The sequence below is a fragment of the Schistocerca serialis genome, chromosome 1 (genome assembly GCF_023864345.2).
Source record: "Schistocerca serialis cubense isolate TAMUIC-IGC-003099 chromosome 1, iqSchSeri2.2, whole genome shotgun sequence".
NCBI lineage: Eukaryota > Metazoa > Arthropoda > Insecta > Orthoptera > Acrididae > Schistocerca > Schistocerca serialis.
This window is the reverse complement of record NC_064638.1, coordinates 1,142,168,752-1,142,192,448: the sequence shown is the minus strand read 5'-3', so window position 1 is coordinate 1,142,192,448 and position 23,697 is coordinate 1,142,168,752. Positions and strand designations below refer to the sequence as shown.

At 39.3% G+C, this 23,697-nt stretch overlaps 1 protein-coding gene across 2 annotated transcripts in view; it reads right to left on the bottom strand.

Annotated features, from left to right (window-relative positions):
- Window positions 1-19,462: 19,462 nt before the first annotated feature.
- The window catches only part of LOC126417492 (caspase-1-like), a 139,495-nt gene continuing 135,260 nt past the window's right edge, over window positions 19,463-23,697 (bottom strand). The window contains exon 5 of one of the 2 annotated variants that reach the window (XM_050085123.1): window positions 19,463-22,797. In XM_050085123.1, coding sequence (XP_049941080.1) covers window positions 22,478-22,797 — 320 coding nt within the window. In that variant the 3' untranslated portion in view covers window positions 19,463-22,477. The remainder of the gene's footprint in view (window positions 22,798-23,697) is intronic. The other variant, XM_050085122.1, reaches the window with a different exon arrangement.

Here is a 23,697-nt window from a genome sequence, read left to right as displayed (position 1 = left end):
GAATCGAACCCGGGAACCCGGGCGTGGGAAGCGAGAACGCTACCGCACGACCACGAGAAGCGGGCAGCTGTAAACAAATTAGTTTTAATCCTGAAATTTTTATAAAAGAAATACACGAATTTAAGCAGTTTGCAACGTCACAATGTTAGGACGGTTGTCAAGATAATGCATCTCGTCCTGAGTAATCGAAATAACTCGAAACACAACAATATCAAATTTTACCCAGAAGTTTCTTTACAACATTATTAATGAAATTGGCCAATATTACGATAAATCATCCAATTCTGGTTCTAAGTTTGGTACTATTTAGGGTGACAATCAAGACTACAGAGAATGGTTAGTTTTTGTGACAAGCTGAGCAAACGATTACCAAAGGTTGCTCGAGTTCACAGTGGTTGCAAGGTGGTGAACCAACAAGTTACACCACTGTTCGCGGTATTTACCTTAGCTGCAATGAGCTTTTGTCTGTATGGCTGCTCTCGTCCTCTGAAATTCCTATAAAACCTAATCAAAACCTTTGCTAATTTTATCAGCAGAAACCCTCCTATGTTTCTCGTTAGGCGAGAAAACATGCCCTCATCCCTAGTCTTGAAATATGGCGATATGCACGCGCATGGCTCGAACAGTGTGCATGTTAGAATGCCCTCTCAGTTCTCACAAGAACAATTAACTAAGTGGCTACTTCGTTTCACCACAGTTGGAGCTCAACGATGTTAGAGTTAATATCTAGCTGGTTGCCAGCCACAGTGAACGCAGTGTTCATACACATTTTCTCCTCTGCATCGTACAGAGCGTTATGCGTCCCGTTCTGCACTTGATGTCAGTTCAGAGGAGAGTATACCGAAATTTTCGGTCTTGTCTTTCTTGTAGCAAAACAGTCCTCATCTGAGTCCTCTTGTGCTCCACGTCATGGCTTTTTCCAACCAATAGGTTCATTCCTCTTTTTTGTGGAAACTCTCTCTGCCAATCGCAAAGGCCCCACCACTAAACTGCATCGAAATCTCAGCACTTTACTCATTCCCAGTTCGTTTCCGCTTTCGGACATTTTGTGCCCACTCCGTATGACTAAAAGTTACATGCCTACATCATGTGCGTACCACACGCTGTTCACATGATCAACTGCATCACTGGTTTGTTCGTATACATTTGGAAATTTCGAAACGCATTTTTCTGAGGCTAGTTTGTGTCCCACTCTGGTGGTCAGCTAGTTGCCTTCCTTGCATGAGTCACCTGGGCCGTTCGTTGACTTTCGCCATGGGACGCCCCTTAGGGCTTTCCATTGTACTGCCCCTGGCGCGCCTTTCTAGCCTGCTCTCGCCTGCTTCTAAACGAAACGCTTCCTCTAGCTGTTTTTTATCCTTTTGCTCATTTACACGCAGTATACAGGATCGGTGGGTTAATACCGTCGATTGAGTGTCATCCCTTTGCATTGCATACCGTACGTCTGTATAGGCAAAACTGCTCTTTTTCGCCGAAGTAAGTCTGATATCTTATTCACCTTTCTGTTACAATGTACAAAAGCTGTCATGTAAGGTGCGAAATTGTCCTTCATTCACCTTACATATCCTCCTCCTTCTGTTTTCAATTTTGTGCTGGGTCAATCAATGGTTGGGAAACTGATTGAATTCAGTGCAAAACTATTTGTAGTTGCTGACTGTAGCAATTGACATAATTACTGACCAACCTCTTCTTTTAATATTTTGCATAAATAAACAATCGTTTGGTCTAGCCTCCTTATCGTTCTTTTACATTGTAATTGATCTCATGTTTACAGATTTAAGCATTAAAGTAATATTCGTCCAAAATTTGAGATGTTCATTCTAATTTTTTGATTTAATACAATTATTTAAGTTATTTTATGGTCTTTTTCTTTCTTTGTGGTTGTCTACGTTTTAATTTTTAATTTAAATTCAAACAAATCAGACCTTTTCTACAAATTTGTATCATTCTTAAATTTATTTTTTCAGACTGATCTGTTTTTGACTATACGACTAATGTTAAATGATGATGGGTATGTACTGAAGATGAGAAAATCTTCATTTAACGTTATCCTCTCCTTTTTCAATATTTTTCGCGTTTTCTTAACCTTTTATATCAATTATAATATAAGAAAGTTTCATTTCTTACAATAATTTTTTATCTATGTTTAACTTAATTGCATCATTCTCATGACTTTAGAGGCATAAACCTATTCATAAACATATTTATAACCCCCAAAAATCTTAAATTTATACGCTATAACATTACAAAATTTTTTGAATATAACTTTTAGAAATATATTAAATTTCTAATCCTACTAATGACTTTGCAAACATTAAATTGATTTGATGGAATAGCTAAACCCATTCATATTTATACACCCTATATTTTTAACAAACACATCACATATTAGAATCTTAATCTCCCAAGAAAGTGTTAACATTTGGTTTTCTTAACTTAGACAAGTTGCAAAATATGAAATAGAAGGTAATATTATTGATATGACAAGCTTAAAATTTTAAAAGCATTGTTAATGAAGATCTGTTGCTGACATGCAAGCTCCTTCGAAAATTAAATATTTTTAAACACAATCATAAAAGTTATATTTTTTTTCTCAGTTTACTCCGATACTAGTCTGTCACAGACAGTCCTTTCTCCTATATTTTCAACTTGGTTCATTGAAGTCGACACTCTCCTTTTCCTGCGTCTCGTCGTGCCTCTGCCGAAAATGAAATGACTGTCACCATGCGCCTCACTGTGTTTCCGCTGAGCATGGAATGACAGTCGGCGGAGAGAAAGGTTGTTGAAGGTCTGAGCATGTCTCCAATGCTTGGTTGCCTTTGTTCCATTTCGCATGTCCCCATGGCGACATTGTATTGCAGATCTATTCTTGGCAACATAAAAAGTTATCTTCTTCATTCATCGAATCTTTATGCCAGTCCATCGTTGGTCAATGCGTCTCCAAGTTTCCATACGAGTAGGCATCTCCCATCTCTCGGTGTGACATCCGAAAGTGTTGCTATTTGGCGTAAGGAATATCTGATATTTGTGCTACGTTAAATACAATAATGGTCTTATATGGGACGGGATTTGGAAAGTTTTGTTGATCTCTTCTGGTCCAGGCTCTTATTTCTTCCATATCTTCTGTGTTGCATCTTTTGGTCTTGTTGCACCTTGCTGTCTTCTCACTTGTGTTTTCGTTCTCCTCTGGACCAGGAATGTTGATTGAAGAACTGCTTAACCTCGTTATCGTTTAATCCGTTCTTATGGTGTCTCCTTTCAAACTGTTGTGTATTCTTTATTGTATCAGGTTGTTCATCCAGATAGATTGGACAGCCTTCCATCGTTACAAAAAATGGCTCTGAGCACTATGGGACTTAACTTCTAAGGTCATCAGTCCCATAGAACTTAGAACTACTTAAACCTAACTAACCTAAGGACATCACACACATCCATGCCCGAGGCAGGATTCGAACCTGCGACCGTAGCGGTCGCGCGATTCCAGACTGTAACGCCTAAAACCGCTCGGCCACCCCAGCCAGCAACATTGAGTTACAGAAATGTGTCTCTTCTTCAAGTGAATTTAAACACCCACTTGTCCTTGATGCAATATGTCCGCCTCCATTCCGGTTAGCTGGACATCCATCATCTCTCCTTATTCTGCTCTAAACAGTTAATGATAGAAGTGCTAAGTATCTAACACTTTCGGGAAACCGTTGTTATAACGCTTATATGTGGCTTTCATGTGAATAAAGCTCATGTCATGGTACATGTTGGTCGTATCCAGGATGCGTTGTAGATCTCCCAACTTTTCCACAGAGATGTTATCCTCTTGGACCATTGCTTCCACCAAGGCCTCTTCTTTCGTCATCTCGTAAGTTGACGTACCAGACACTCACACTCAGTGTCCATCCTCTCACACCTAACCGCTCTCCTAATGTCTGCTGTCGATCTGGCCACAGTGATGCTGCATCATGTTTGATGAATTCATACCTAATACAATATTTGTCCCAATTTTTTGTTTATCTTACCTTTCTTACATCCTCACCTATTCTCTAATTTACATGATGTCATTCTCTATTTTATTATAATCCTTATCCCCTTAAATTACGCTAAAAGCTTTACAAACATTAAATTCTTAATAAATTTTTCAAAAAGTTATTATTTAAACAATACATAATCTTTTTCTTGTCACTGTTTTTATTAGTCATCTCTTAACCCCATTCTATGTAATGTTTCTTGGTATAAAGGCCCTGGCTTCCTCATCTAAGTCAAGATGGATAGTAAGAGTGAAATTGATGGTGATGAAGGTTAGTGAGCTCCTTCCTCCCTCTTCTTTTTCTTTCTAACTATAGGTGAATCATATTATCATGAAAACTTCGCACCTTGACTCCGACTCCAGCGTCTTTTTCTCTGCAATATCTTCTTTTCGGCATTAGCTGTAACAGAACTTCAAAATACAATGTATCTCTCCTCTTTGCTTTTCCTTTTCAAAAACTTTCTCTATTATTCTATTGCATTGTTTTAGAGTTTATTTTTTTCTCCTTTTTCTAGATAGTAAACTTTTATACTCCTTTCTTCCCCCCTCATATTCTTCCTTATTGAAATCCTTTCTGGGTTAAACTTACCTCCCTCTATCTACTTCCTTGCATGAAATAATATGTTTCTCGCTTAGGTTAATAATTCAATTCTCTCTCTTAATTGTTACCTCCTAACGCCCTCTTATATTTATTTCCCTCATATCTCTACTTCCATATCAACTTGTGGTACCTTCCACAAATCATGTATGCTTCTTATATTCCCCCAAAATATCTTCTTAACTATATGTTCATTGTCTTCGACAGAACAAATTAGAAATGACTATCTCCTTCTTACCTAATTATTTCCTTCCTTTCTACTTCTTTACCTCCGTTTGTCCACTAAAATCAACTTCCTCCTCCTTTACAGTACGTCTTTAAGAGAGAATCTACTACTATTCCGTCAAACTATCCACATGCTGATCTCTATCTTCCTCATTGTTTTCTACTCTTTCCCCAGAACATGTTTCCTTTGCAGAAGAGTTTCTTTAGTTCTTACTTTACTGTTTTTCCTTCACAATTATTCGCTTACTTTATGACGTAATTTGCTTTATTTATTCAAATGAGATAAGTAAAAGTTAAAAAGTATTATCTGTGTGCATTTTGTTATCTTTCCTACTCTTTGATTTCTGGATATTTAATAGAAATAAATTTTCTTGTAGAGTTACTCTTTTACTTTGCTTTTACCCTTTGTACAATTTCAGATGATTCACATGGTGCAAACCCATTGACTTTTCTGTTTTTAGATTAGTCAGTTCAACTACAATATCATTGACTACTTTACTCGCTTTCATGGGGCCTTTGTATATTGAAAAGAACTTGCTTCAACGCCTGTTGCTTAGTGCTAGTTTTACTTGATGTTGATGTTTCACTTTGGGTGCTGGTGGGATTTTACTTCTAACTTGGGTATCACTATTGGTGTTGTCAATGGTGCATTATCCTCTTAGCATACCATTTCTCTCTCACTTTCGTACAAATGAACTACATCTTTCACAAGTTGATCATCATCAGTTTTTGCGCTGCTGTGTATATCAACTGTTAACATTTCCTGTTCCTCATCATCGGTCGATTCCCAGTCAATAGTCTCCCAGCATGCTGGTGTCTGTATCCGATCACCCCCTAAACCTACTTCAGAATCTTGCTGGTCAAAACTAGGTCTATTTACATGTTTAATTATAAAATTAAATTCATTTGGCGACTGAATCACTTGTGACTGGTCTTCGTACCGTTTGGTGGCCTCAACTCGACTTCCTGCAGCGGTTCATTTCGTGTGTTTTGCCCTGCTGAAGTCTGATTTTCCCAACCTTTCTGCGTTCTAGGCATCCCAGTTCTACCTGAATAATTTGGGTGTTGTTGTGGAAAAACCTCTAAACCTTCCTGCTTCGTTTGCACAGTGATTATACCTCGGATCATAGTAACCACCGTAGTTTCTGGGACCAAATCCATTATTGTAATTCCATGGTTCACCAAAACCATAGTTATTGTTTGACCTCTGTGAGTTTCCAAAACCATAGCTATTGTTATTATCCCATGGGCGATTACTATTCTTTCCAAAACGATTACCTTTTCCCACGTTATTATTGTCACTGTAACCATTATTAAAGCCCATTCAGTTGCTATTATTCCCCCTACCATTGTTTCCTCTCACTGCGTGTTGTTTCTTCATGTCATCTTCACTGAAGATCAGTTCAAGTTTTCTTAACCTCCCTTTAAATGCGTGTATATTATCTCATGCCCTACCAACCAACGACTGCTGATGACGCAACGGTAACTTCATTGTGCACATACGTATCAGTTCCCCATCACTGTATCCATTATCTAAACACCGATTCTTTTTTTCATTTTTTTCGAAAACTCTAACTGGTTTCTTCTCTCTTGAAATTTCGAATGACTCTTACTGTAACAATTCTTATTTTATTCTATTTTGTGCTTCCGTGGGCCAGTAATTGTTGACAGTTTGCAGCAACCCTTTGCATGGTTTCTGCTATTGCGCCGTCCATATGCCCACAAATGAAGTCAAGTTTATGGTTAACTGGCCAATGCTCTGGTAAACCAATCTGGAATTGATGTATAAAAGTGCGGGGGTGTAAGCCATTCTCGCTTTCTTTGTAATGTTGGAATTTTCTGACTCTCAAAAAGTGATCATCGTCAAATTTTTCTATTCCACCATAAAGCGTTGTTTTTTTCGCAACATTTTCTGTTCCCTTCAATTGTGTCATGTTTCTCTTTATTTTTTATACCACATTAGGGTCGTGAGATGACACTTTTGAGTTCCACGTAGCCTCGCATCTACGCAGTGGTGTGCAATTATCTAAACCGTACCGTTCCTCATGTATCGGATTGAAAGATCCGTTTACTTTTCCCGTTACTGGATCAGGAACTTAGAATTTGTTGCATGTGTAGTCGTAACTTGCTCTGTTCTCACAACCTCGCATTCGTTCGGAGGGTTGGTTGGCGCTCTGTTGGAATGCGCGCAGTTACCGTTTCTCGCACCATTGTCTGCTGTGAACGCACCGTACCTGCCTCCCGCCTCGCTCAACTGTTCTCTTCCCGTGTGAATCTGTTTCGCATTGGAAATTACTGACGCAACCTCTGGTGGATATATAAGTGGAATCTCATGACTCTTCTGTTTTTCCGCTACTGCCACGGATGCTTGCACAACTGACTTGTTTACCTCTGGATTTCTCTCTACCACTATGTCACATGATACTACAGATTCCGTCGCCTCACTACTAATTTACTGCTTTCTGTACGGTTCTCGATACACTGTCTCAGTTCTGTACGAAGCTGTTCATACTGTTGCTGATTTTTTCGGGACGATGATTCCAATGCGTGTATCGAATCATTTTAATGCTGCTCGCGTGACACGTTTTCTGACATTGAGCCCTTCCACGACCTGTTGCGCCTTACCAGACGTATTACGTGCTAAGTTATCAACTCTTTGGTCAACATTAGACACTGTACCCTGCACCTGGTCGACGTCAGAACACATCTCTTTCTGTTCAGCCATTAGAAATTGTATAAGCTCGCTCGAGTCTCTCTCCTCTCTCCGGATTTCAGTAAACTGTTCATTAACTTCCGTTCGCAACTTCTGCTGCGCTTCGCGGACTTTTTCGAATCCAGCGTAGGTTTCAAATCTGAGACCATTCAAGGCCGCATTTGTCTCTGTTTTTAGATTTCCTAAGCCTGCATTCATTTCCGTTTTTTAGTCTGCTAACCCTGAATTTGTTTCTGTTTTTAAATTCGTCTATGCATTTGTCGTTTCCCTCGTTTGCTTTACGACAACAGTGGGTTGCTTCAACACGCTATCAGATTCTTCGCCATCGTCACCTGCGCCATTTGCTGTAAAATTTGTCCTTCGCCTCTTTCCCGTGACGTCTCACCGACTTCCGTAAATAGTGCAGACGCACTTACACACTTGCACACATTCTGTTGGCAACTGTCCCGTTTGTTTCAGAATTACTACATTTGGTTCAACGTACTGAAGTTTCTCGTCCTCTGATTCTACTTCTGGCCCACTAGATCCGTCATTTGTTCGTTTTCGTGCATTCTGAGAGTGTGATACCAATAGCGAAACTGCCCCCACTCCATCTGTACTATCACTTCGTTAGATTCTGTGACTCACACTCGATACTTTTTGTTGTACATCAATCTCTATCCTGTCAAATTCTTCAGTTTTCCCTATGTACTATATCCTCCGTCCTTCCGCCATCTCCGATTGTCTAACTAACCTCCGTCATTCTCGAATTGCGAGAGACTGAGTTCTCGTCATCATCAAGTTATGTGATCTTACACATCTCCAAAATATCACAGAAAGTTTCTTAGCCTAAGCACACATCATTAGCAACGCCGTTCACTGTTTGTGATTATTCGAACCAACTCAACAACGCCGCGAATAACTTCGCGCGTGTCAGCAGGGTCAAGCATCAGCTACTTTTACACAAAAACAAACTTCATCTTACTTGTTAATACAATTTTTCAACTTTGTGGATCACACATTTACTGTATTCTGAGCACTATGCATAAACATACATTGAGTAACCCTGTCACAAAAACAAAAAACAACAATTTTTTTGCTTCAATACTAAACTTTAATTTCTCTTCTAATTTCACTAATTGCCATCCTGGTTCAAATGGCTCTGAGCACTATGGGACTTAACTGCTGTGGTCATCAGTCCCCTAGAACTTAGAACTGCTGAAACCTAACTAATCTAAGGACATCACGCACATCCATGCCCGAGGCAGGATTCGAACCTGCGACCGTAGCGGTCACGCGGCTCGAGACTGTAGCGCCTAGAACCGCACGGCCACTCCGGCCGGCAATTGCCATCCTGGCAGGGTCACTATTCTCTAACACTTCACTCCTTTTCTCTTTCGTCAGAAGTCAGCAGAAACACTCTTTGAGTGCATCAACATCTATAGAATAAATGACTGGTGTAAGGGGTGGACCCTTATTCTATGAAAGAGCATAACGGCGTTTAAGCTGTAAACAAATTGGTTTTGATAATGAAATTTTTATCAAAGAAATACACGAATTTAAACAGTTTGCAATGTTAGGACAGTTGTCAAGATAACGCATCTCGTCCCGAGTAATCGAAATAACTCTAAACATGACAATAACAAATTGTACACAGAAGTTTCTTTACAAAATTATTCTTACTACTACATCATGAAGTTGGCCAATATTTCGATAAATCATCCAGTTTGGTACTATTTAGGATGCCAATCAAGTCTACAGAGTTTTTGTGACAAGATGAGCAAAAGATTATCTAAAGTTACTCGAGTTCACAGTGGTCGAAAGCTGGTGAACCAACAATCACATCACTGTTCGCGGTGTTTACCTTAGCTACAATCCGCTGTTGTCTGCATGGCTGCTCTCGTCCTCTGAAATTCCTATAAAACCTAATCAAAACCTTTGCTGAATTTTATCAGCAGAAACTCTCCAATGTTTCTCGTTAGGCGAGAAAACATGCCCTCATCCCTAGTCTTGAAAGATGGCGATATGCACGCGCATGGCTGGAACAGCGTGCATGTTAGAATGCCCTCTCAGTTCTCAGAAGAACGATTAACTAAGTGGCTACTTCGTTTCACCACAGTTGGAGCCCAACGACGCTACAGCTAATATCTGGATTTCAGCCACAGTGAACACAGTGTTCACACAAACTTCTACTCTGTGTCGTACAGAGCATTATGCGCCCCATTCTGCACTTGACGCTAGTTCATAGAAGAGTGTACCGAAATTTTCGGTCTTGTCTTTCTTGTAGCAAAACTGTCCCCCACCTGAGTCCTTTCGTGCTTCACATCATGGTTTTTTCCGACCAATAGGAGCATTCCTCTTATTTTGTGGAAGCTCCCTCTGCCAATCGCAAAGGCCTAACCATCAAACTGCATCGAAATCTCAGCACTTTACTCCTTCCCAGTTCGTTTCCGCTTTCGGACATTGTTTGCCCGCTCCAGATGCCTAAAAGTTACATGCCTACGTCATGAGCGTACCACACGCTGCTCACATGATCAACTGCGTCACTAGTTTGTTCGTATCCATTTGGACATTTCGAAACGCAGTTTTCTAAGGCTACTTTCTGTCCCACGCTGGTGGCCAGCTAGTTGCCTTCCTGCATGAGTCACCTGGCCCGTTCGTTGACTTTCGCCGTGGGACGCCCCTTAGAGCTTTCCATTGTACTGCCCCTGGCGCGCCTTTCTCGCCTGCTTCTAAACGAAACGCTTCCTCTAGCTGTTTGTTTCACCTTTTGCTCTTTGACATGCAGTATATAGGTTCGGTGGGTTAATACCGTCAATTGAGTGTCATCCCTTTGCATTGCACACTGTACATTTTTATAGGCAAATCTGCTCTTTTTCGCTGAAGTATGTCAGGTGTCATATTCACCTTTCTGGTACGATGTACAAAAACTCTCATGTAAGGTGCGAAATTGTCCTTCATTTATTCTGCCATCTTACAACTACCCTTCCCCAGAAATTATGAAATAAAGAAAATGCCAACCTATGTTCTTCCACGCTGTCATATCAGTACAACTGAGCTTTTCCCATCAATTACCAGGTGGGGGAAGCGAGCTGAGAGGGGTGGGGATGGGTGGGAGGAATCCATGATGTCCCAATTTCGAGAACCTTGTTATGGTAGTATTGTGAACTAGGTCTGTCAGTCTACGTTCTTGGAGGAGGACATATCGTTGTGTGTGCTTGCCTGCAGGAAGAACCATTATTAGTTCAGCGTATTAGTACGATCGCGTGCTGTCCACCACACACTGTAGAATCTACACTGATGTGCCAAAGAAACTGGTTAAAGGTATGTGTATTCAAATATGCATATATGAAAATAGGCAGAATATGGCGCTGTGGTCAGCAACGCCTAAATAAGTCGAGTGTCTGGCGCAGTTTTTAGATCGGTTACTACCACTACAATGGCAGGTTATCGAGATTTAAGCGAGTTTGAACATATTGTTATAGTGAGTGCACGAGCGATGGGACACAGCATCTCCAGGGTAGCGATAAAGTGGGTATTTTTCCATGCCACTATTTCACAAGCATACTGTGAATATCAGGAACCCAGTAAAACATCAAATCTCCAATGTCGCTTTGGCTGGAAGGAGATCCTGCAAGAACGGGACCAATGACGACTGAAGAGAATCGTTCAACGTGACAGATGTACAACCCTTCCGCAAATTGCTGCAGATTTCAGTGCTGGACCATCAAGAAGTGTCAGCGTGCAAACCATTCAATGAAACATCATCGGTATGGACTTTTGGAGTTGAAGGCCCACTTGTGTACCCTTGATGACAGCACGAAACAAGCTTTACACTTTGCTTGTACCCATCATCACTGAAATTGGACTGTTGATGACTGGAAACATGTTGCCTCGTTGGACGAGTCTCGTTTCAAATTATATCGAGTGGATGGACATGTAGAGGTATGAAGACAACCTTATGACCCATGGACCCTGCATGTCATCAGGAGACTGTCCAAGCTTGTAGAGGCTCTGTAGTGGTGTGAAGTGCGTGCAGTTGGATTGATATGGGACCCCTGATACGTCTACATACGACTCTGACAGGTGACACGTACATAAGCATCCTGTCTGGTCACAAGCATCCATTCATGTCCATTGGGCATTCCGACGGACTAGGGCAATTCCAGCAGGAATATGTGACACCTCACCTCAGAATTGCTGCAGAGTGGCTCCAGGAACACTCTTCTCAGTTTAAACACTTTCGATGGCCACCAAACTCCCCATTATTGAGCATATCTGGGATGTCTTGCAATGTGCTGTTCAGAAGAGATCTGTATGCTCACAGGGGCCGTACACATTATTAGGCTGGTGTACCAGTTTCTTCGGCTCTTCGATGTAAGAGTAATATTACCTACCTGCTGGATATGTGGCTCAAATAGTTGGTTCAAATGGCTCTAAGCATTATGGGACTTAACATCTGAGGTCAGCAGTCCCCTAGACTTATAACTACTGAAACCTAACTAACCTAAGGACATCACACATACCCATGTCCGAGTTTGTATACGAACCTGCGACTATAGCAGCACCGCGGTTCTGCACTGAATCACCTAGAACCGCTCAGCCACAGCGGCTGGTGATAAGCGGCAGTTGCCTCTTGCGCCACCAGAGCCCTGGCGGTTGCTGCATGCAGCGAGTATCTTTGCAATAACCGGTCAGTGGTCCCGAGATAGTGCAGTAATGGTGTTTCCGCTCAGAGCAGTCAGCGGTCGTAGCGTTCAGTGCAGAGCAGTGGCCGTGTTTTCTAGCACTGTACATATGCTTGGAGATGTCAGTCGACGGTGCAGGTATCATTATACTCCATTTGCAGTGCTTGTTAGGTAGCATTCTTATATCTTCGTTTGTGACATTTTAGATCTTTACAGACACGGCTTTTTGCGATATGTTATTCCCGCAATCTGTAGTAGTGTAATTAGGGCAGGGCATAATTGCAATCTGTAGCTGTGTAATTATGCGCAGTGGATGTTTTATGTACCTGTGCTGCCGTTTTTGGCGATATATGTGGTTTATCATAAACTTCTTTGTGTAATTAGAACAGGATAGCTCCCCAACAGTTTTGAAACACTTTCCGTTGAGATAACAACACTTGTGATACTGTGTACTGAATTATATGATTGATTATGTGTAATTAGGGCATAGATAAGTGTTTCCCGCAAAAAATTTGAATTTAGTGCGGTATTACGAACTAGGTCACACATGTAGGCTGCAGACTAACTACCAATTCTATTTCCAACCAAAATTTTTAATTTACCAGCAATTTTAGCCCTGGAAATAATGAAGTAAGGAAAATTATCCACCAGGGTAACACCCAAAATAAAGAAAATAAACTACACTTTTTGCTTCCACATCAACAGCTCAGGACATACTTAGTGAACTTTTCCATCAATTTACAAGGAACAGCAGTGGGGTGAGGCTGAAGATGTCTTAGAGGTGGAGTGGATTAATTTAATTAACTAATTAATTAATTAATTTGATATCAAAAGTTTGATGTTATCAGTGTGATCATCCACTGATGTCTTTAGTGAGACACTGCCACATCTACACCAGGGACAGCAGTGGGGTGAGGCTTAGGATTTCTTGGAGGTGGAGTGTATTAATATAATTAACTAATTAATTAATTAATTTGATATCAAAAGTTTGATGCTATCAGTGTGATCATCCAGTGATGTCTTTAGTGAGACACTGCCACATCTACACCAGGGACAGCAGCAGGGTGAGGCTGAGGATTTCTTAGAGGTGGAGTGGATTATGCTGACGCATTGGCGTCGGATGTTGTCTTTCAGCATCCCTAGAGATGTCGGTCGATCACGATACACTTGCGACTTCAGTTAACTCCAAAGCCAATATAGCACAGACTGAGGTCTGGGGGCCTGGGAGGCCAAGCATGATGAAAGTGGCCACTGAGCACACGATCATCACCAAACGACGCGCGCAAGAGATCTTTCACGCGTCTAGCAATATGGGGTGTGTTTTTGTTTTTTGGTTCTAATAAAACCCCATGTCATTCCAAGCATGCATGTCAATTTTTACCTCTCTATCTACATTATTCCGTGGTTTTCAGACGAATGTTCCTCTAAAGCAATGGGTCAGAGACCTTTGAAGACTTTCGATGATTTGCTTGGAGAGAGAGGAAACCTGATGGCTCATCAAGGGAACTAATATCAACAGACTCTGGAGGCTGCCAAGCACTTCCTCTTCATTTTCATCATTTTGAACGAGAGCCGCTAACCAGCATAGCTCATAAAGACACACTGAGGTTAAAGAGAACCGAGAAGATTTGCGTCGATTTGTTAGCTGTATTTCGGTACCTCAGTTGACAGAGCACTGGTCTACGAAATGCAAAGGACTCTATTTCGAGTCTCGGTTAGGAACACGGTTTTAATTTACCAGGAAGTTTCGTATCAGCACACACCCTGCTGCAGACTGAAATCTGGAACTCTTCCAGTGCCTCACATATAAGCAAAACCACAGAAAACAAACTCATTGACATATACAAAGAAGAATTAAAGACGAAATTTTATCCAGAGTTAGAGAAGCAAATTTTTTTTTCCAGTATGCTTGGCGAAACCTCCGACACTTCTCACTTTAAACAGCTCAATTTATCTGTCTGTTACCTTCACGAAAGGAATCGAAGGGAGGTTTTTATTAAATTTTGTGATGCTTATGAGAATAATCGTCTATAAAATGCAAATGAAGAGTTACAGTCTAACTGGATTCGCTCTTGGCGAAATAGTTAAAGATCTTCCCAAGTAATTTAATGTTAATAAGAAAATGTTTATTGAGAGTTATCACTGACAGCTTTTCAGTTATGGTTTCTGAATTAAAAGGTACCATTCAGGAGCTCACAAACATCCATCAATGCAAAATACTGCACTTGTAGCAATCTTTTACTGAACAACTGTCTCGAAAATTCTTCCGAGGTCACTGTTTGTCCGAACGCATCAGCAGCAATGAAGAAAATAGTAGCATTTGATAATGCCTCTGCAAAGAGACATAATGTCTTTAAAAAAGCGCTTGGCCGATTCACAGTGCACGAAATCCGCAAGAAGCGTTGAGTGGAGAGGTCTGACGGACGTATGTAGTTTCAAGGTGACGGTTTGCTAAAATACGCGACGCCCCCTACAAGATTTAACGGTGGCGCGACGGTGCAATCCCTTTCGAAGCTCAATGTCTTCGGCAGGATTTACGAAGTCGTCAGTTTATTCTCGCAGCTGTCTGCTTGGGCAATTTGCGAGTATTACGTAAGTTGTGAAATATACTAATGTTTTTAACTTTTCTTTCTCTCACTTATTAGAACTCAAATTATTATCTTTGTTATTTTCTTAAGTTCTTCACGTTTGTTTTCTGATTCATTTGCAAGGATAACTAACGCTCAGCAGATTCCTTCGTCAATTACTGTACATATAAAGAGAGAAATCGATAAGCGAAGGCTACCAAGATGTGGGTTCAGTTTACCGTCAGTTTGTTCTTTGATGCTCAAGAAGTCGCTGAGCGCTTGGATGTGGATATGAAAGCACCACGTATTGTTTCTTGACAGGTCCTCTGAAGAATTCTTTCGAAGACCCTTGTACATCCCGTTGTTAGAGAACATTATATCGGATCAGAAGGAGAGACACTACCCAGGTGTGATGAATCTGTGTCATGTACATGATACAGTGAAGAAGACACTGTAATTGTGAAAGAACCAAAGGAGATGTGGAAGTACCTTCTGGGTACTTCTGTTTCATTTGTAGTACAAGAGCTGAAATTATGGGTGGCTAGGTGAAATCGCTACGTGGAGACTGGTTTTAAAATTCCGCGATCTCTTCTTGATATAATCGAGATGTACGACAGATTAATTGTATCCTTTCATTTGCATGATTATAAAAATGTCAGCCACTCCACCAGTTAGTGTAGCAACATCTGAGAGTAGTTCTCGACCCCTTGTCGTCCGAAGACTTGGCTTACAATAGCTGCGGGTGACGAATGACTCTCTGGTCTAGCTTTATTGTATATTCACTGTAATATTGATTTTAGATTGATTTAGTTATTACTAGATCTGCAAAAGTTAAAAAGAGGCTTCTGGGGTTCATCTTGTGAATTCTTTTTAATGCAGTAAACATTACAGTTAACATTACAGTCCTATGCAGCTATGACAAGCTATACAGTATTTATACAGGGAAGTGGGAGGGGTGGGGGAATGGAGCATAGCTAATTTACAATAAAAGTATAAAAGTAACCCACACACTAAAATGGCGTTACTTTCATTCCCTCTCACCCCTCTTTTGCTTCAAAAGAGATGTCAGTGGTAAAACATATTAAAAATCATTCTAGATCACGAACAGTTATGTAATAGCAACGAAAAATAAACGCCAAATTCCGATCTTATTCTCTTATGTCGTCGTTCAACTTTCTGAATGCTAATAATAAATATTCTTTAAAAAGGATATGCAAACAATAAAAGATATAAGGGTGTGTAACCCATATTACAAGAAGTGTGATATTAACAGGTTGTTAGTTCTCTGTCACATAAACCAAGGCACATCACAACCAAATCTACTGATCATATATGAAATTTAAATAAATATTTCTCTTCCATGTTTTAAGCTGCATCCATTCTCGCTATCACATTTATTTCGAGTGACTGAAAGTTGGAAACAAATAATTTTGTTCTTGATCCTTTTGTTAATTATTAATTTCATTGACAATATTTACTCAGATCTATGATTTGAATACACGAAAATGAGGCTTAGGTATACGTCCTTACAGATCAGCTTTTTTTTAATCACTGTACATTTGTGTTCTAGCTTGATCAATTGATTCTGTGTTAGCTAAAATGGTTTCCACATAGAAACTATCAAAATATGAGAATGTTTTCTTATGTTTCAAACTTTACCTTAAAATTTCGTTATTTTTGTTATCATGGTGCAGTTAAAATAATGTACCTCATTGACTATTTATTTCATTCAATTAATTAGTTTGTTAGTTAAGATACAGAACCAGTCATTTTGCATTCACATCACAAATTACTTTCTAAATATAACTACACATGGAACATAAATAAGACCTTTAATATTTCATTTTCATTAATTTTTTGGAATATATGAATGAGAAATGGTAATTTCTATTTACCTTGTCTTACATGTTACATTAGTAGAACTTCTTCTATGAGATGGAAAGAACTGTCAAGGAAAACCTTTTCTTGTTTATTTTCAAATTTTACTTTGCTGCCGGTCAGACATTTTATATCACTGGATAAGTTACAAAAAATTTTTGTAGTGACATTGTGCACCACTTTTTGTGCTAAAAACAAACTTAATGTGGAGTAATGTGTCATTTTTCCTTCTGGTATTGTAACTATGCTTATCGTTCTTCCTTTTGAACTGCATCTGATTATTTACAACAAATTTCATGAGGGTATAAATATACAGTGAAGCAGTAGTCAGAATGCCCTAGTCCTAAACAGATGCCTATAAGATGATTGTGTGTGAGCACCACATATTATTTTTACAGCACATTTTTGAGCTTTGAAAACATTCTTTCTTAATGATGAGTTAGCCGAGAACATTTTCCTGTGTTATATTAGTCACTGAAAATATGAAAAATACATGGCCATACTGGTTTGTGTCTCCCCAAGATTTGTAATGACTCCAAAAAATGACTCCAAGTGCAAATGTGGTTGAATTCATGTGTTACATTCTGTAATGAAGTCCGACTAATGTCCTGTTTGTATCATTATGAGGCAGAAATGAATCTGGGCGAAGGGTATCTGTCTAAAAACAGTTGAAATATAATAAAATAAGAATGCAAATACGTGACTTTTACCAGCCATTGCAGCAGCTGTCTTTCGCCAATCACGAGCTAGATATTGTTCTTAGATGTGAGTAATTGCACGTACCTGCGTTTTACATCTGTTTTAGCGTAATTTTAAGAATCATAAACAAAATCCACTTCCCACAAATTTTGTTGTACAGGTGAATTCGAAGATGCAATGAATTTGTCTTGTCAACACAACGTCTTTGTGGTACTTACTTTTAATGTTGCTTGTCTGTAATCACAAATCTGCAGTTCACACATGGCAGTTAACAGGAGGTCCTGGAGCTGCAATTGGCTTAACTTCCCTAGGCTTTGGGTGAATGCACCTGTTGTACCTATCACTGCTCCATAGATTTTCATCCTATTTAAAACCTTCTCCAGATTAACAACAGCCATATATTAAAGTGCACCACTAAAGTCAAAGCACAGAATGAGTACAGACTTTCATAATTGAATATACTTCTAATGAAGGTCATACATTCTCTTGAATGCCTTTTTCCTGTCTCTAACAACACCTTGTGCAACAGAGGTGAAAGAATAAAATATGCTCTGTTGGCCAAGAAATAGTACCTTGCTTTTGACTTAAAAAGTGTTCCAGTTTCATCTGTGGGCCTCTGTCTAATATCAGTTAAAATTTTCTCAAATTATACCATTGTATGAGAAACGAGAGAAAACTGACTATTCCAATATTATCTGCATTTTCAAAAATTTCCTAATACTATGTTTCCATAAGATTAGAAAGCTTTGTGAACTCCAACAGCATTATAATATCTTCTCAATACGTTTTTCACAAAAACAGGTCAACCATAAATGCACTGTATGAATTTTAAAAACGTGCTCAGGTCTAATCGATCATAAACAGCCTGTTCTCAGTATATTACTTAACCAATCCAAATCTTTTAATACTGTCAACCATAAGCTGCTTATTGCAAAATTTGAGAAATTTGGAATCAGAGGTACAACCCACAGTTGGTTCAGTAGTTATGTAAGTGAAAAGATACAGTATATAGGAATCAGATACACTAAATGTATCTTGAGATGTCCCACAGGGGTCTGTTCTTAGCACAGTCCTTTTCACTTTGTTTATCAATGACCTCCTAGAAAACACCCCTAATGCTACTTCTTTTTTGTATGCTTATGACACAAACATTTTAATTTCCAATGGAGAAGAAGCGCTTCAAGAAACAGTCACTGAAACTACCAGACACATAAAAACTTGGTTTAAGGCAAACAGACTGCTAATAAACACTTAGAAAACTGTAAGTGTGAACTTACACACAAGGCAGAACATTACCAGCTTCAGTGCAGATATACATATTAGGAAATATGGAACTTTCAGTGTGCAGGACACCAAATTCCTTGGACTAACTGGCAGTGGTATACTAAACTGGAAATTGCATGGTTGGCTGGTGTGGCCAAGCAGTTTTAGGCGCTTCAGTTTGGAACCACGCGACCGCTATGGTCGCAGGTTCGAATCTTGCCTTGGGCATGGATGTGTGTGATGTCCTTAGGTTAGTTAGGTTTAAGTAGTTCTAAGTTCTAGGGGACTGATGACCTCAGGTGTTAAGTCCCATAGTGCTCAGAGCAATTTTTTTGAAACTGCATGTAGAGATAATTATAAAGAAGCTCAGCAAAAGGTGCTACCTACAATAATAGATGCAGCCAACACTGACAGTTTGAAGCTCATGTACCATACCAAATATGAGTTTTGGTCTAATTTTCTGGTGAAATAGTTCTGAATCCAATATCATTTTCACATTATAAAAGCAAGCAAGTGATCAGAATAATGGCATCAGAAAACAGTAGGGAACACTGTAAACCAATGTTTAAAGCATTAAAAATCCTGACAATGCCATGCCCTCATATAATGATACTGGTTTGTTTTGTAACTTACTATTTAGGAAATCGACACATAAATACAGACTGCCACACACATAACACTAGAAACAAATCTCAGTTAATAATAACACACAGATGGATTTCAGTAAAAATTTACAACCATCTCCTATCAGAGGTCAAGAATATTAATAATCTGAACGACATGAGAATAAAACTGAAACATATTTTTTTAAATAAGGTTTTTACTCCATTACTGTATTTCTTGACACAAAATTCTAGTTTCTTCTTCTTATATACAACGTAACTCTCTTTAAGTTGTTATGAATTTGCAATACAGAAGTGAGTTTGTCCTTTGTAATGTATTTTTAATATATGCTTTTAAATTCCCATATTATTTGTTCTGTCCATGTTCTTTACTTTGTATGTAAACCCAAATGCTTTAATACAGAAGTGTGACAACTTCACTGTTTTGCTTTAGTAACGAATTTTTAAATGCATATGCTACTTTTGCACTTCTATTTTATTTGCTTATATATTTCTTTCCCTTAATAATGCAAACTTAGAAATATTAGGCAATTCTGAATTTTTCACAAGATATCCACCTATATATTTTTCTGTTTCTTGGCATTACATACGTATCATATAGACATTTGTATCATTCTAATATCACTGTCATAATCATTTTAATTATGTATCATCTCACCTTCATTTTTGACTTGTTCTATGTCATCATGTGCTTCTCTGCACACAAAGTATGATCTACAAGATAAATAAAATTACAAGTCACAAATCACATGAAGTCTTTCAGAGTGCATTGATCAGGTACAGCTAAATATTCATTAAGGTAATTGATATATTATCAAGAGAAGTAGTGGTAGTATAACTGTTAGAAGCTTTTTAAACGTTATTTGTATTATATATATTTGACTGCAATTTTTTTCTTCAACTTTTAGAACTAACAGAAAATCTGTAGTGACCTACAACATAAGTATGCAAGCTCACTAGTTGTTAGATGTACTATACAGGGGTACATTCTGTGTTTGAGGGAAAGTAAAGTACTATAATTTAGTGACCACATAAGAAACAGAAGAAGAGATCGTTTGGTAGGACATGTTCTGAGGCATCAAGGGATCACCAATTTAGTATTGGAGGGCAGTGTGGAGGGTAAAAATGGTAGAGTGAGACCAAGAGATGAATACACTAAGCAGATTCAGAGGGATGTAGGCTGCAGTACGTACTGGGAGATGAAAAAGCTTGCACAGGATGGAGTAGACGGAGAGCTGCATCAAACCAGTCTCAGGACTGAAGACCTCAACAACAACAAAAGAAACAGCTAATATCACTTTACTCATTCCAAGAACGTTTATATCATTCAGTGAATAAAAATTTAATTCTAAAAATCAGTCTCCTAGCTGATTATTCCGTTGTGTGGAATTTCATATTATCAGTAGGCCTGCGTAATACATTATCTTAACATCAAATAACTGGAGTAGTGCTCTGGTAATGGTATGTCATTGTACTGATGTTCTTGTTTTGTAAATAAAACCAGCTTTTCCTGCTGCCACTTAATTTATTTTTCCCAAGCAGGTTTCTTCTTTTCCTTGTTCTAAGGCGTCATCATCGGGATGATTTGTTGTGATCTGTATTTCCTCTCATCTGGTTTTAAGATTTATTTTGTTGGTGCATTTGGGAAATGGAAGGAGATTTTTTAAAGGGAGGATTGATGTTAACAGATATTCCTGCTTGAATTGTGTTTTATGTGCAAACGATGCCACATTGCTAGTTGAGAATGAAGATGATCTAGAAAGGCGAATAAAATTATTAGTAATAATGGTGAAGAAAACCATTTGACTATTTCAGAAAAGAAACAAAATCAATGAAGTTCAAAGGGAAACATCCTTTAGAGACAAAAACAGAACAAAAAACACATTGAATATTAGCTATTAAGGGCATGGCGCAACATATGATTATGAGGAAGACGTAGAAAAGAAATTAGCAAAGCTTGGGAATATATGTGGAGCAATAAACAGATATCTAGAAAATGAAGTGAGGAAAGGAACAAGGCTGAAATTATCTCAGGGTTATAAGTAAACGTGAAGAAAGTCACATACAAGCAGCAGAGATGTGGTTTCTAAGAAAAGAAAAATGATGCACAAGAACTGACAGATTTAGAAATTCAGAAATTAAGGAAGAACTGAACATATAAAATGCAAAAAGTAGGAGAAACTCGAACGAAGGCCCAGAAAGGATGAGTTGAGAAAGATTACCTCTCCAGATCAGAAGATTTAAGCAATTTTGGAGAAGAAATCAAGGAAGATGGAAGGAACGATGGGTACTGTAATAGGCGAACCAATAAAGGGCCTAATGCTTGAAATGAAGGTGGTGATGATCAAATTAATCGCGAAAATTAATCTTACCTTAATCATATCAAATGTTGCAAGGAAAATCATCAACAGTAACATGCAAGTGGCCATGCACTAAATACCTGCATGAGAATGAAGCTCATATATACATTTGTTTGACCTGTAATATGCGTACCGAACATTGTTACACTAAGTGCAGCATTCACATCACTTTTTCTGAAAACTTCTGTAGGTAGAAATATTCTCCTCGATTTTTGTATATTTTCAAAAAAAACGTCAATAATGAAGGAAAGATGGTGCTCCGATATTCCATTTGGATGTTTAAGGAAGCAAAGAATCTCCGTTTTTTTACTTGTATTTCATGAACAAATCTTATTTCTGAATACAATGTGCCGATTTCCGATTGAAGGGATCCAAACCAAATTGTCACTCATTACTCAGCCATTATTTTTGGAATGAAAAGTAATATTTCAGAAGAAATGAACATGTTCAGAATTCGGAATACGAAATGGATACCTTCATGTGTAGTTGACGAACATGCTATTTGTTGATTTCTCTGATATGAACACCATCTAGGACCCATTAAATGCACTCATCCGATATAAATACATTTCCTACTTGCGAACCTTTGTGTTCGTTCAATTAAGTTGACACTTACTGTAGAACTGTTTATAATTAGTTTGTATTAAATATATTAAGTGGTCTATGAACTAAATCTGGGCATGCCACCACGTCATATTTTACTAATTATTGATAAACCAGACATAATGTCACTTATAAACAGACAGCGATATCTCAGACAATCCGTAGTACTGAATAAAGACAAAGTGAATCGTGACTCTGGGCGGTACAGCAGATTACATTCAGCAGCTGAGGTTTCAGGTGCTTTGGTGGAAACATAGAAACTCTTAGGAACTATTTTCTACATTTATATGGGTGAGACGAGGTTTTTTGCGGCGGACATCATGCGAGGATCTTTGAGGGTGGCCATGGCCATTATGACCAAAGCATAGACTCCGTGTCAAGGATGAGGTGAAGCACGGCGCCTGCACCTTGCCATGCAGGTTTGGCAGGCTCTTGTTTTCTGAGCGATATCTCTGACCGACGATGCGATTCACGTCAGTGAGCAGCGACACCAGGTCCTTGGATCTGCCGTGAACTTCAAGTTGAGAACACAGTGTCTCAACGTACCACGAGCCGTTTGTTGGATTGCGGAAGGAGTATAGACCTGCAACATCACAGAAAACTCCCAGGAATGACAGAAGCACAGTTTGTCCAAGTAAGGCTCTATCCATGGAAGAAATAGTTACTCCAAAAAATATAAGAAAGGTGGTTGCAAGACAAGTTGTGCAAAATGCACAGTCATTCAGGGTAAATAGCAAAGCTCTGAAAGAATAGTCTCAATAATTTCAAACATGGAGTACATATAAACCTGTGAATTAGTAGTAGTTTAGTACTACAGCACAGAGATTCTTGCAAATGACTGTTGTATTCGTGCTCACATCCTTTTTCCATCCCGAGAGTAAATTCATATTTCGAAGATTTCGTAGATATAACTGCTCGAATTTAGACATTTACACTAAGGTGACAAAAGCCGTGGGACAGCAATATGCACAGGCACAGATGGCGGTAGCATCGCGTACACAAGGTATTGTATTGTATTGTACTGTATGTTAACCAGGGACCTAGAAACGACAGAGAGGCTCCGTCCCCGTCGCAGCCGCAGTCCACTTCACGCCTCCGTCGTCCCACACCGAACCCAGGGTTATTGTGCGGTTCGGCCTCCGGTGGACCCCCCAGGGAACGTCTCAAACCAGACGAGTGTAACCCCTATGTTTGCGTGGTAGAGTAATGGTGGTGTACGCGTACGTGGAAGACTTGTTTGCGTAGCAATCGCCGACATAGTGTAACTGAGGCGGAATAAGGTGAACCAGCCCTCATTGACCAGTTCACCGGACCTCAACACAAATCCGCCGGGCGGATTCGTGCCAGGGACCAGGCGCTCTTTCCTGCCCAGAAAGCCGTGCGTTAGACTGCACGGCCAACCGGGCAGGCCACACAAGGTATTCACTGATCAGTCCGAGCATTATGACCACCGATCTACGATCGATATTAACCGGTCCGGGCG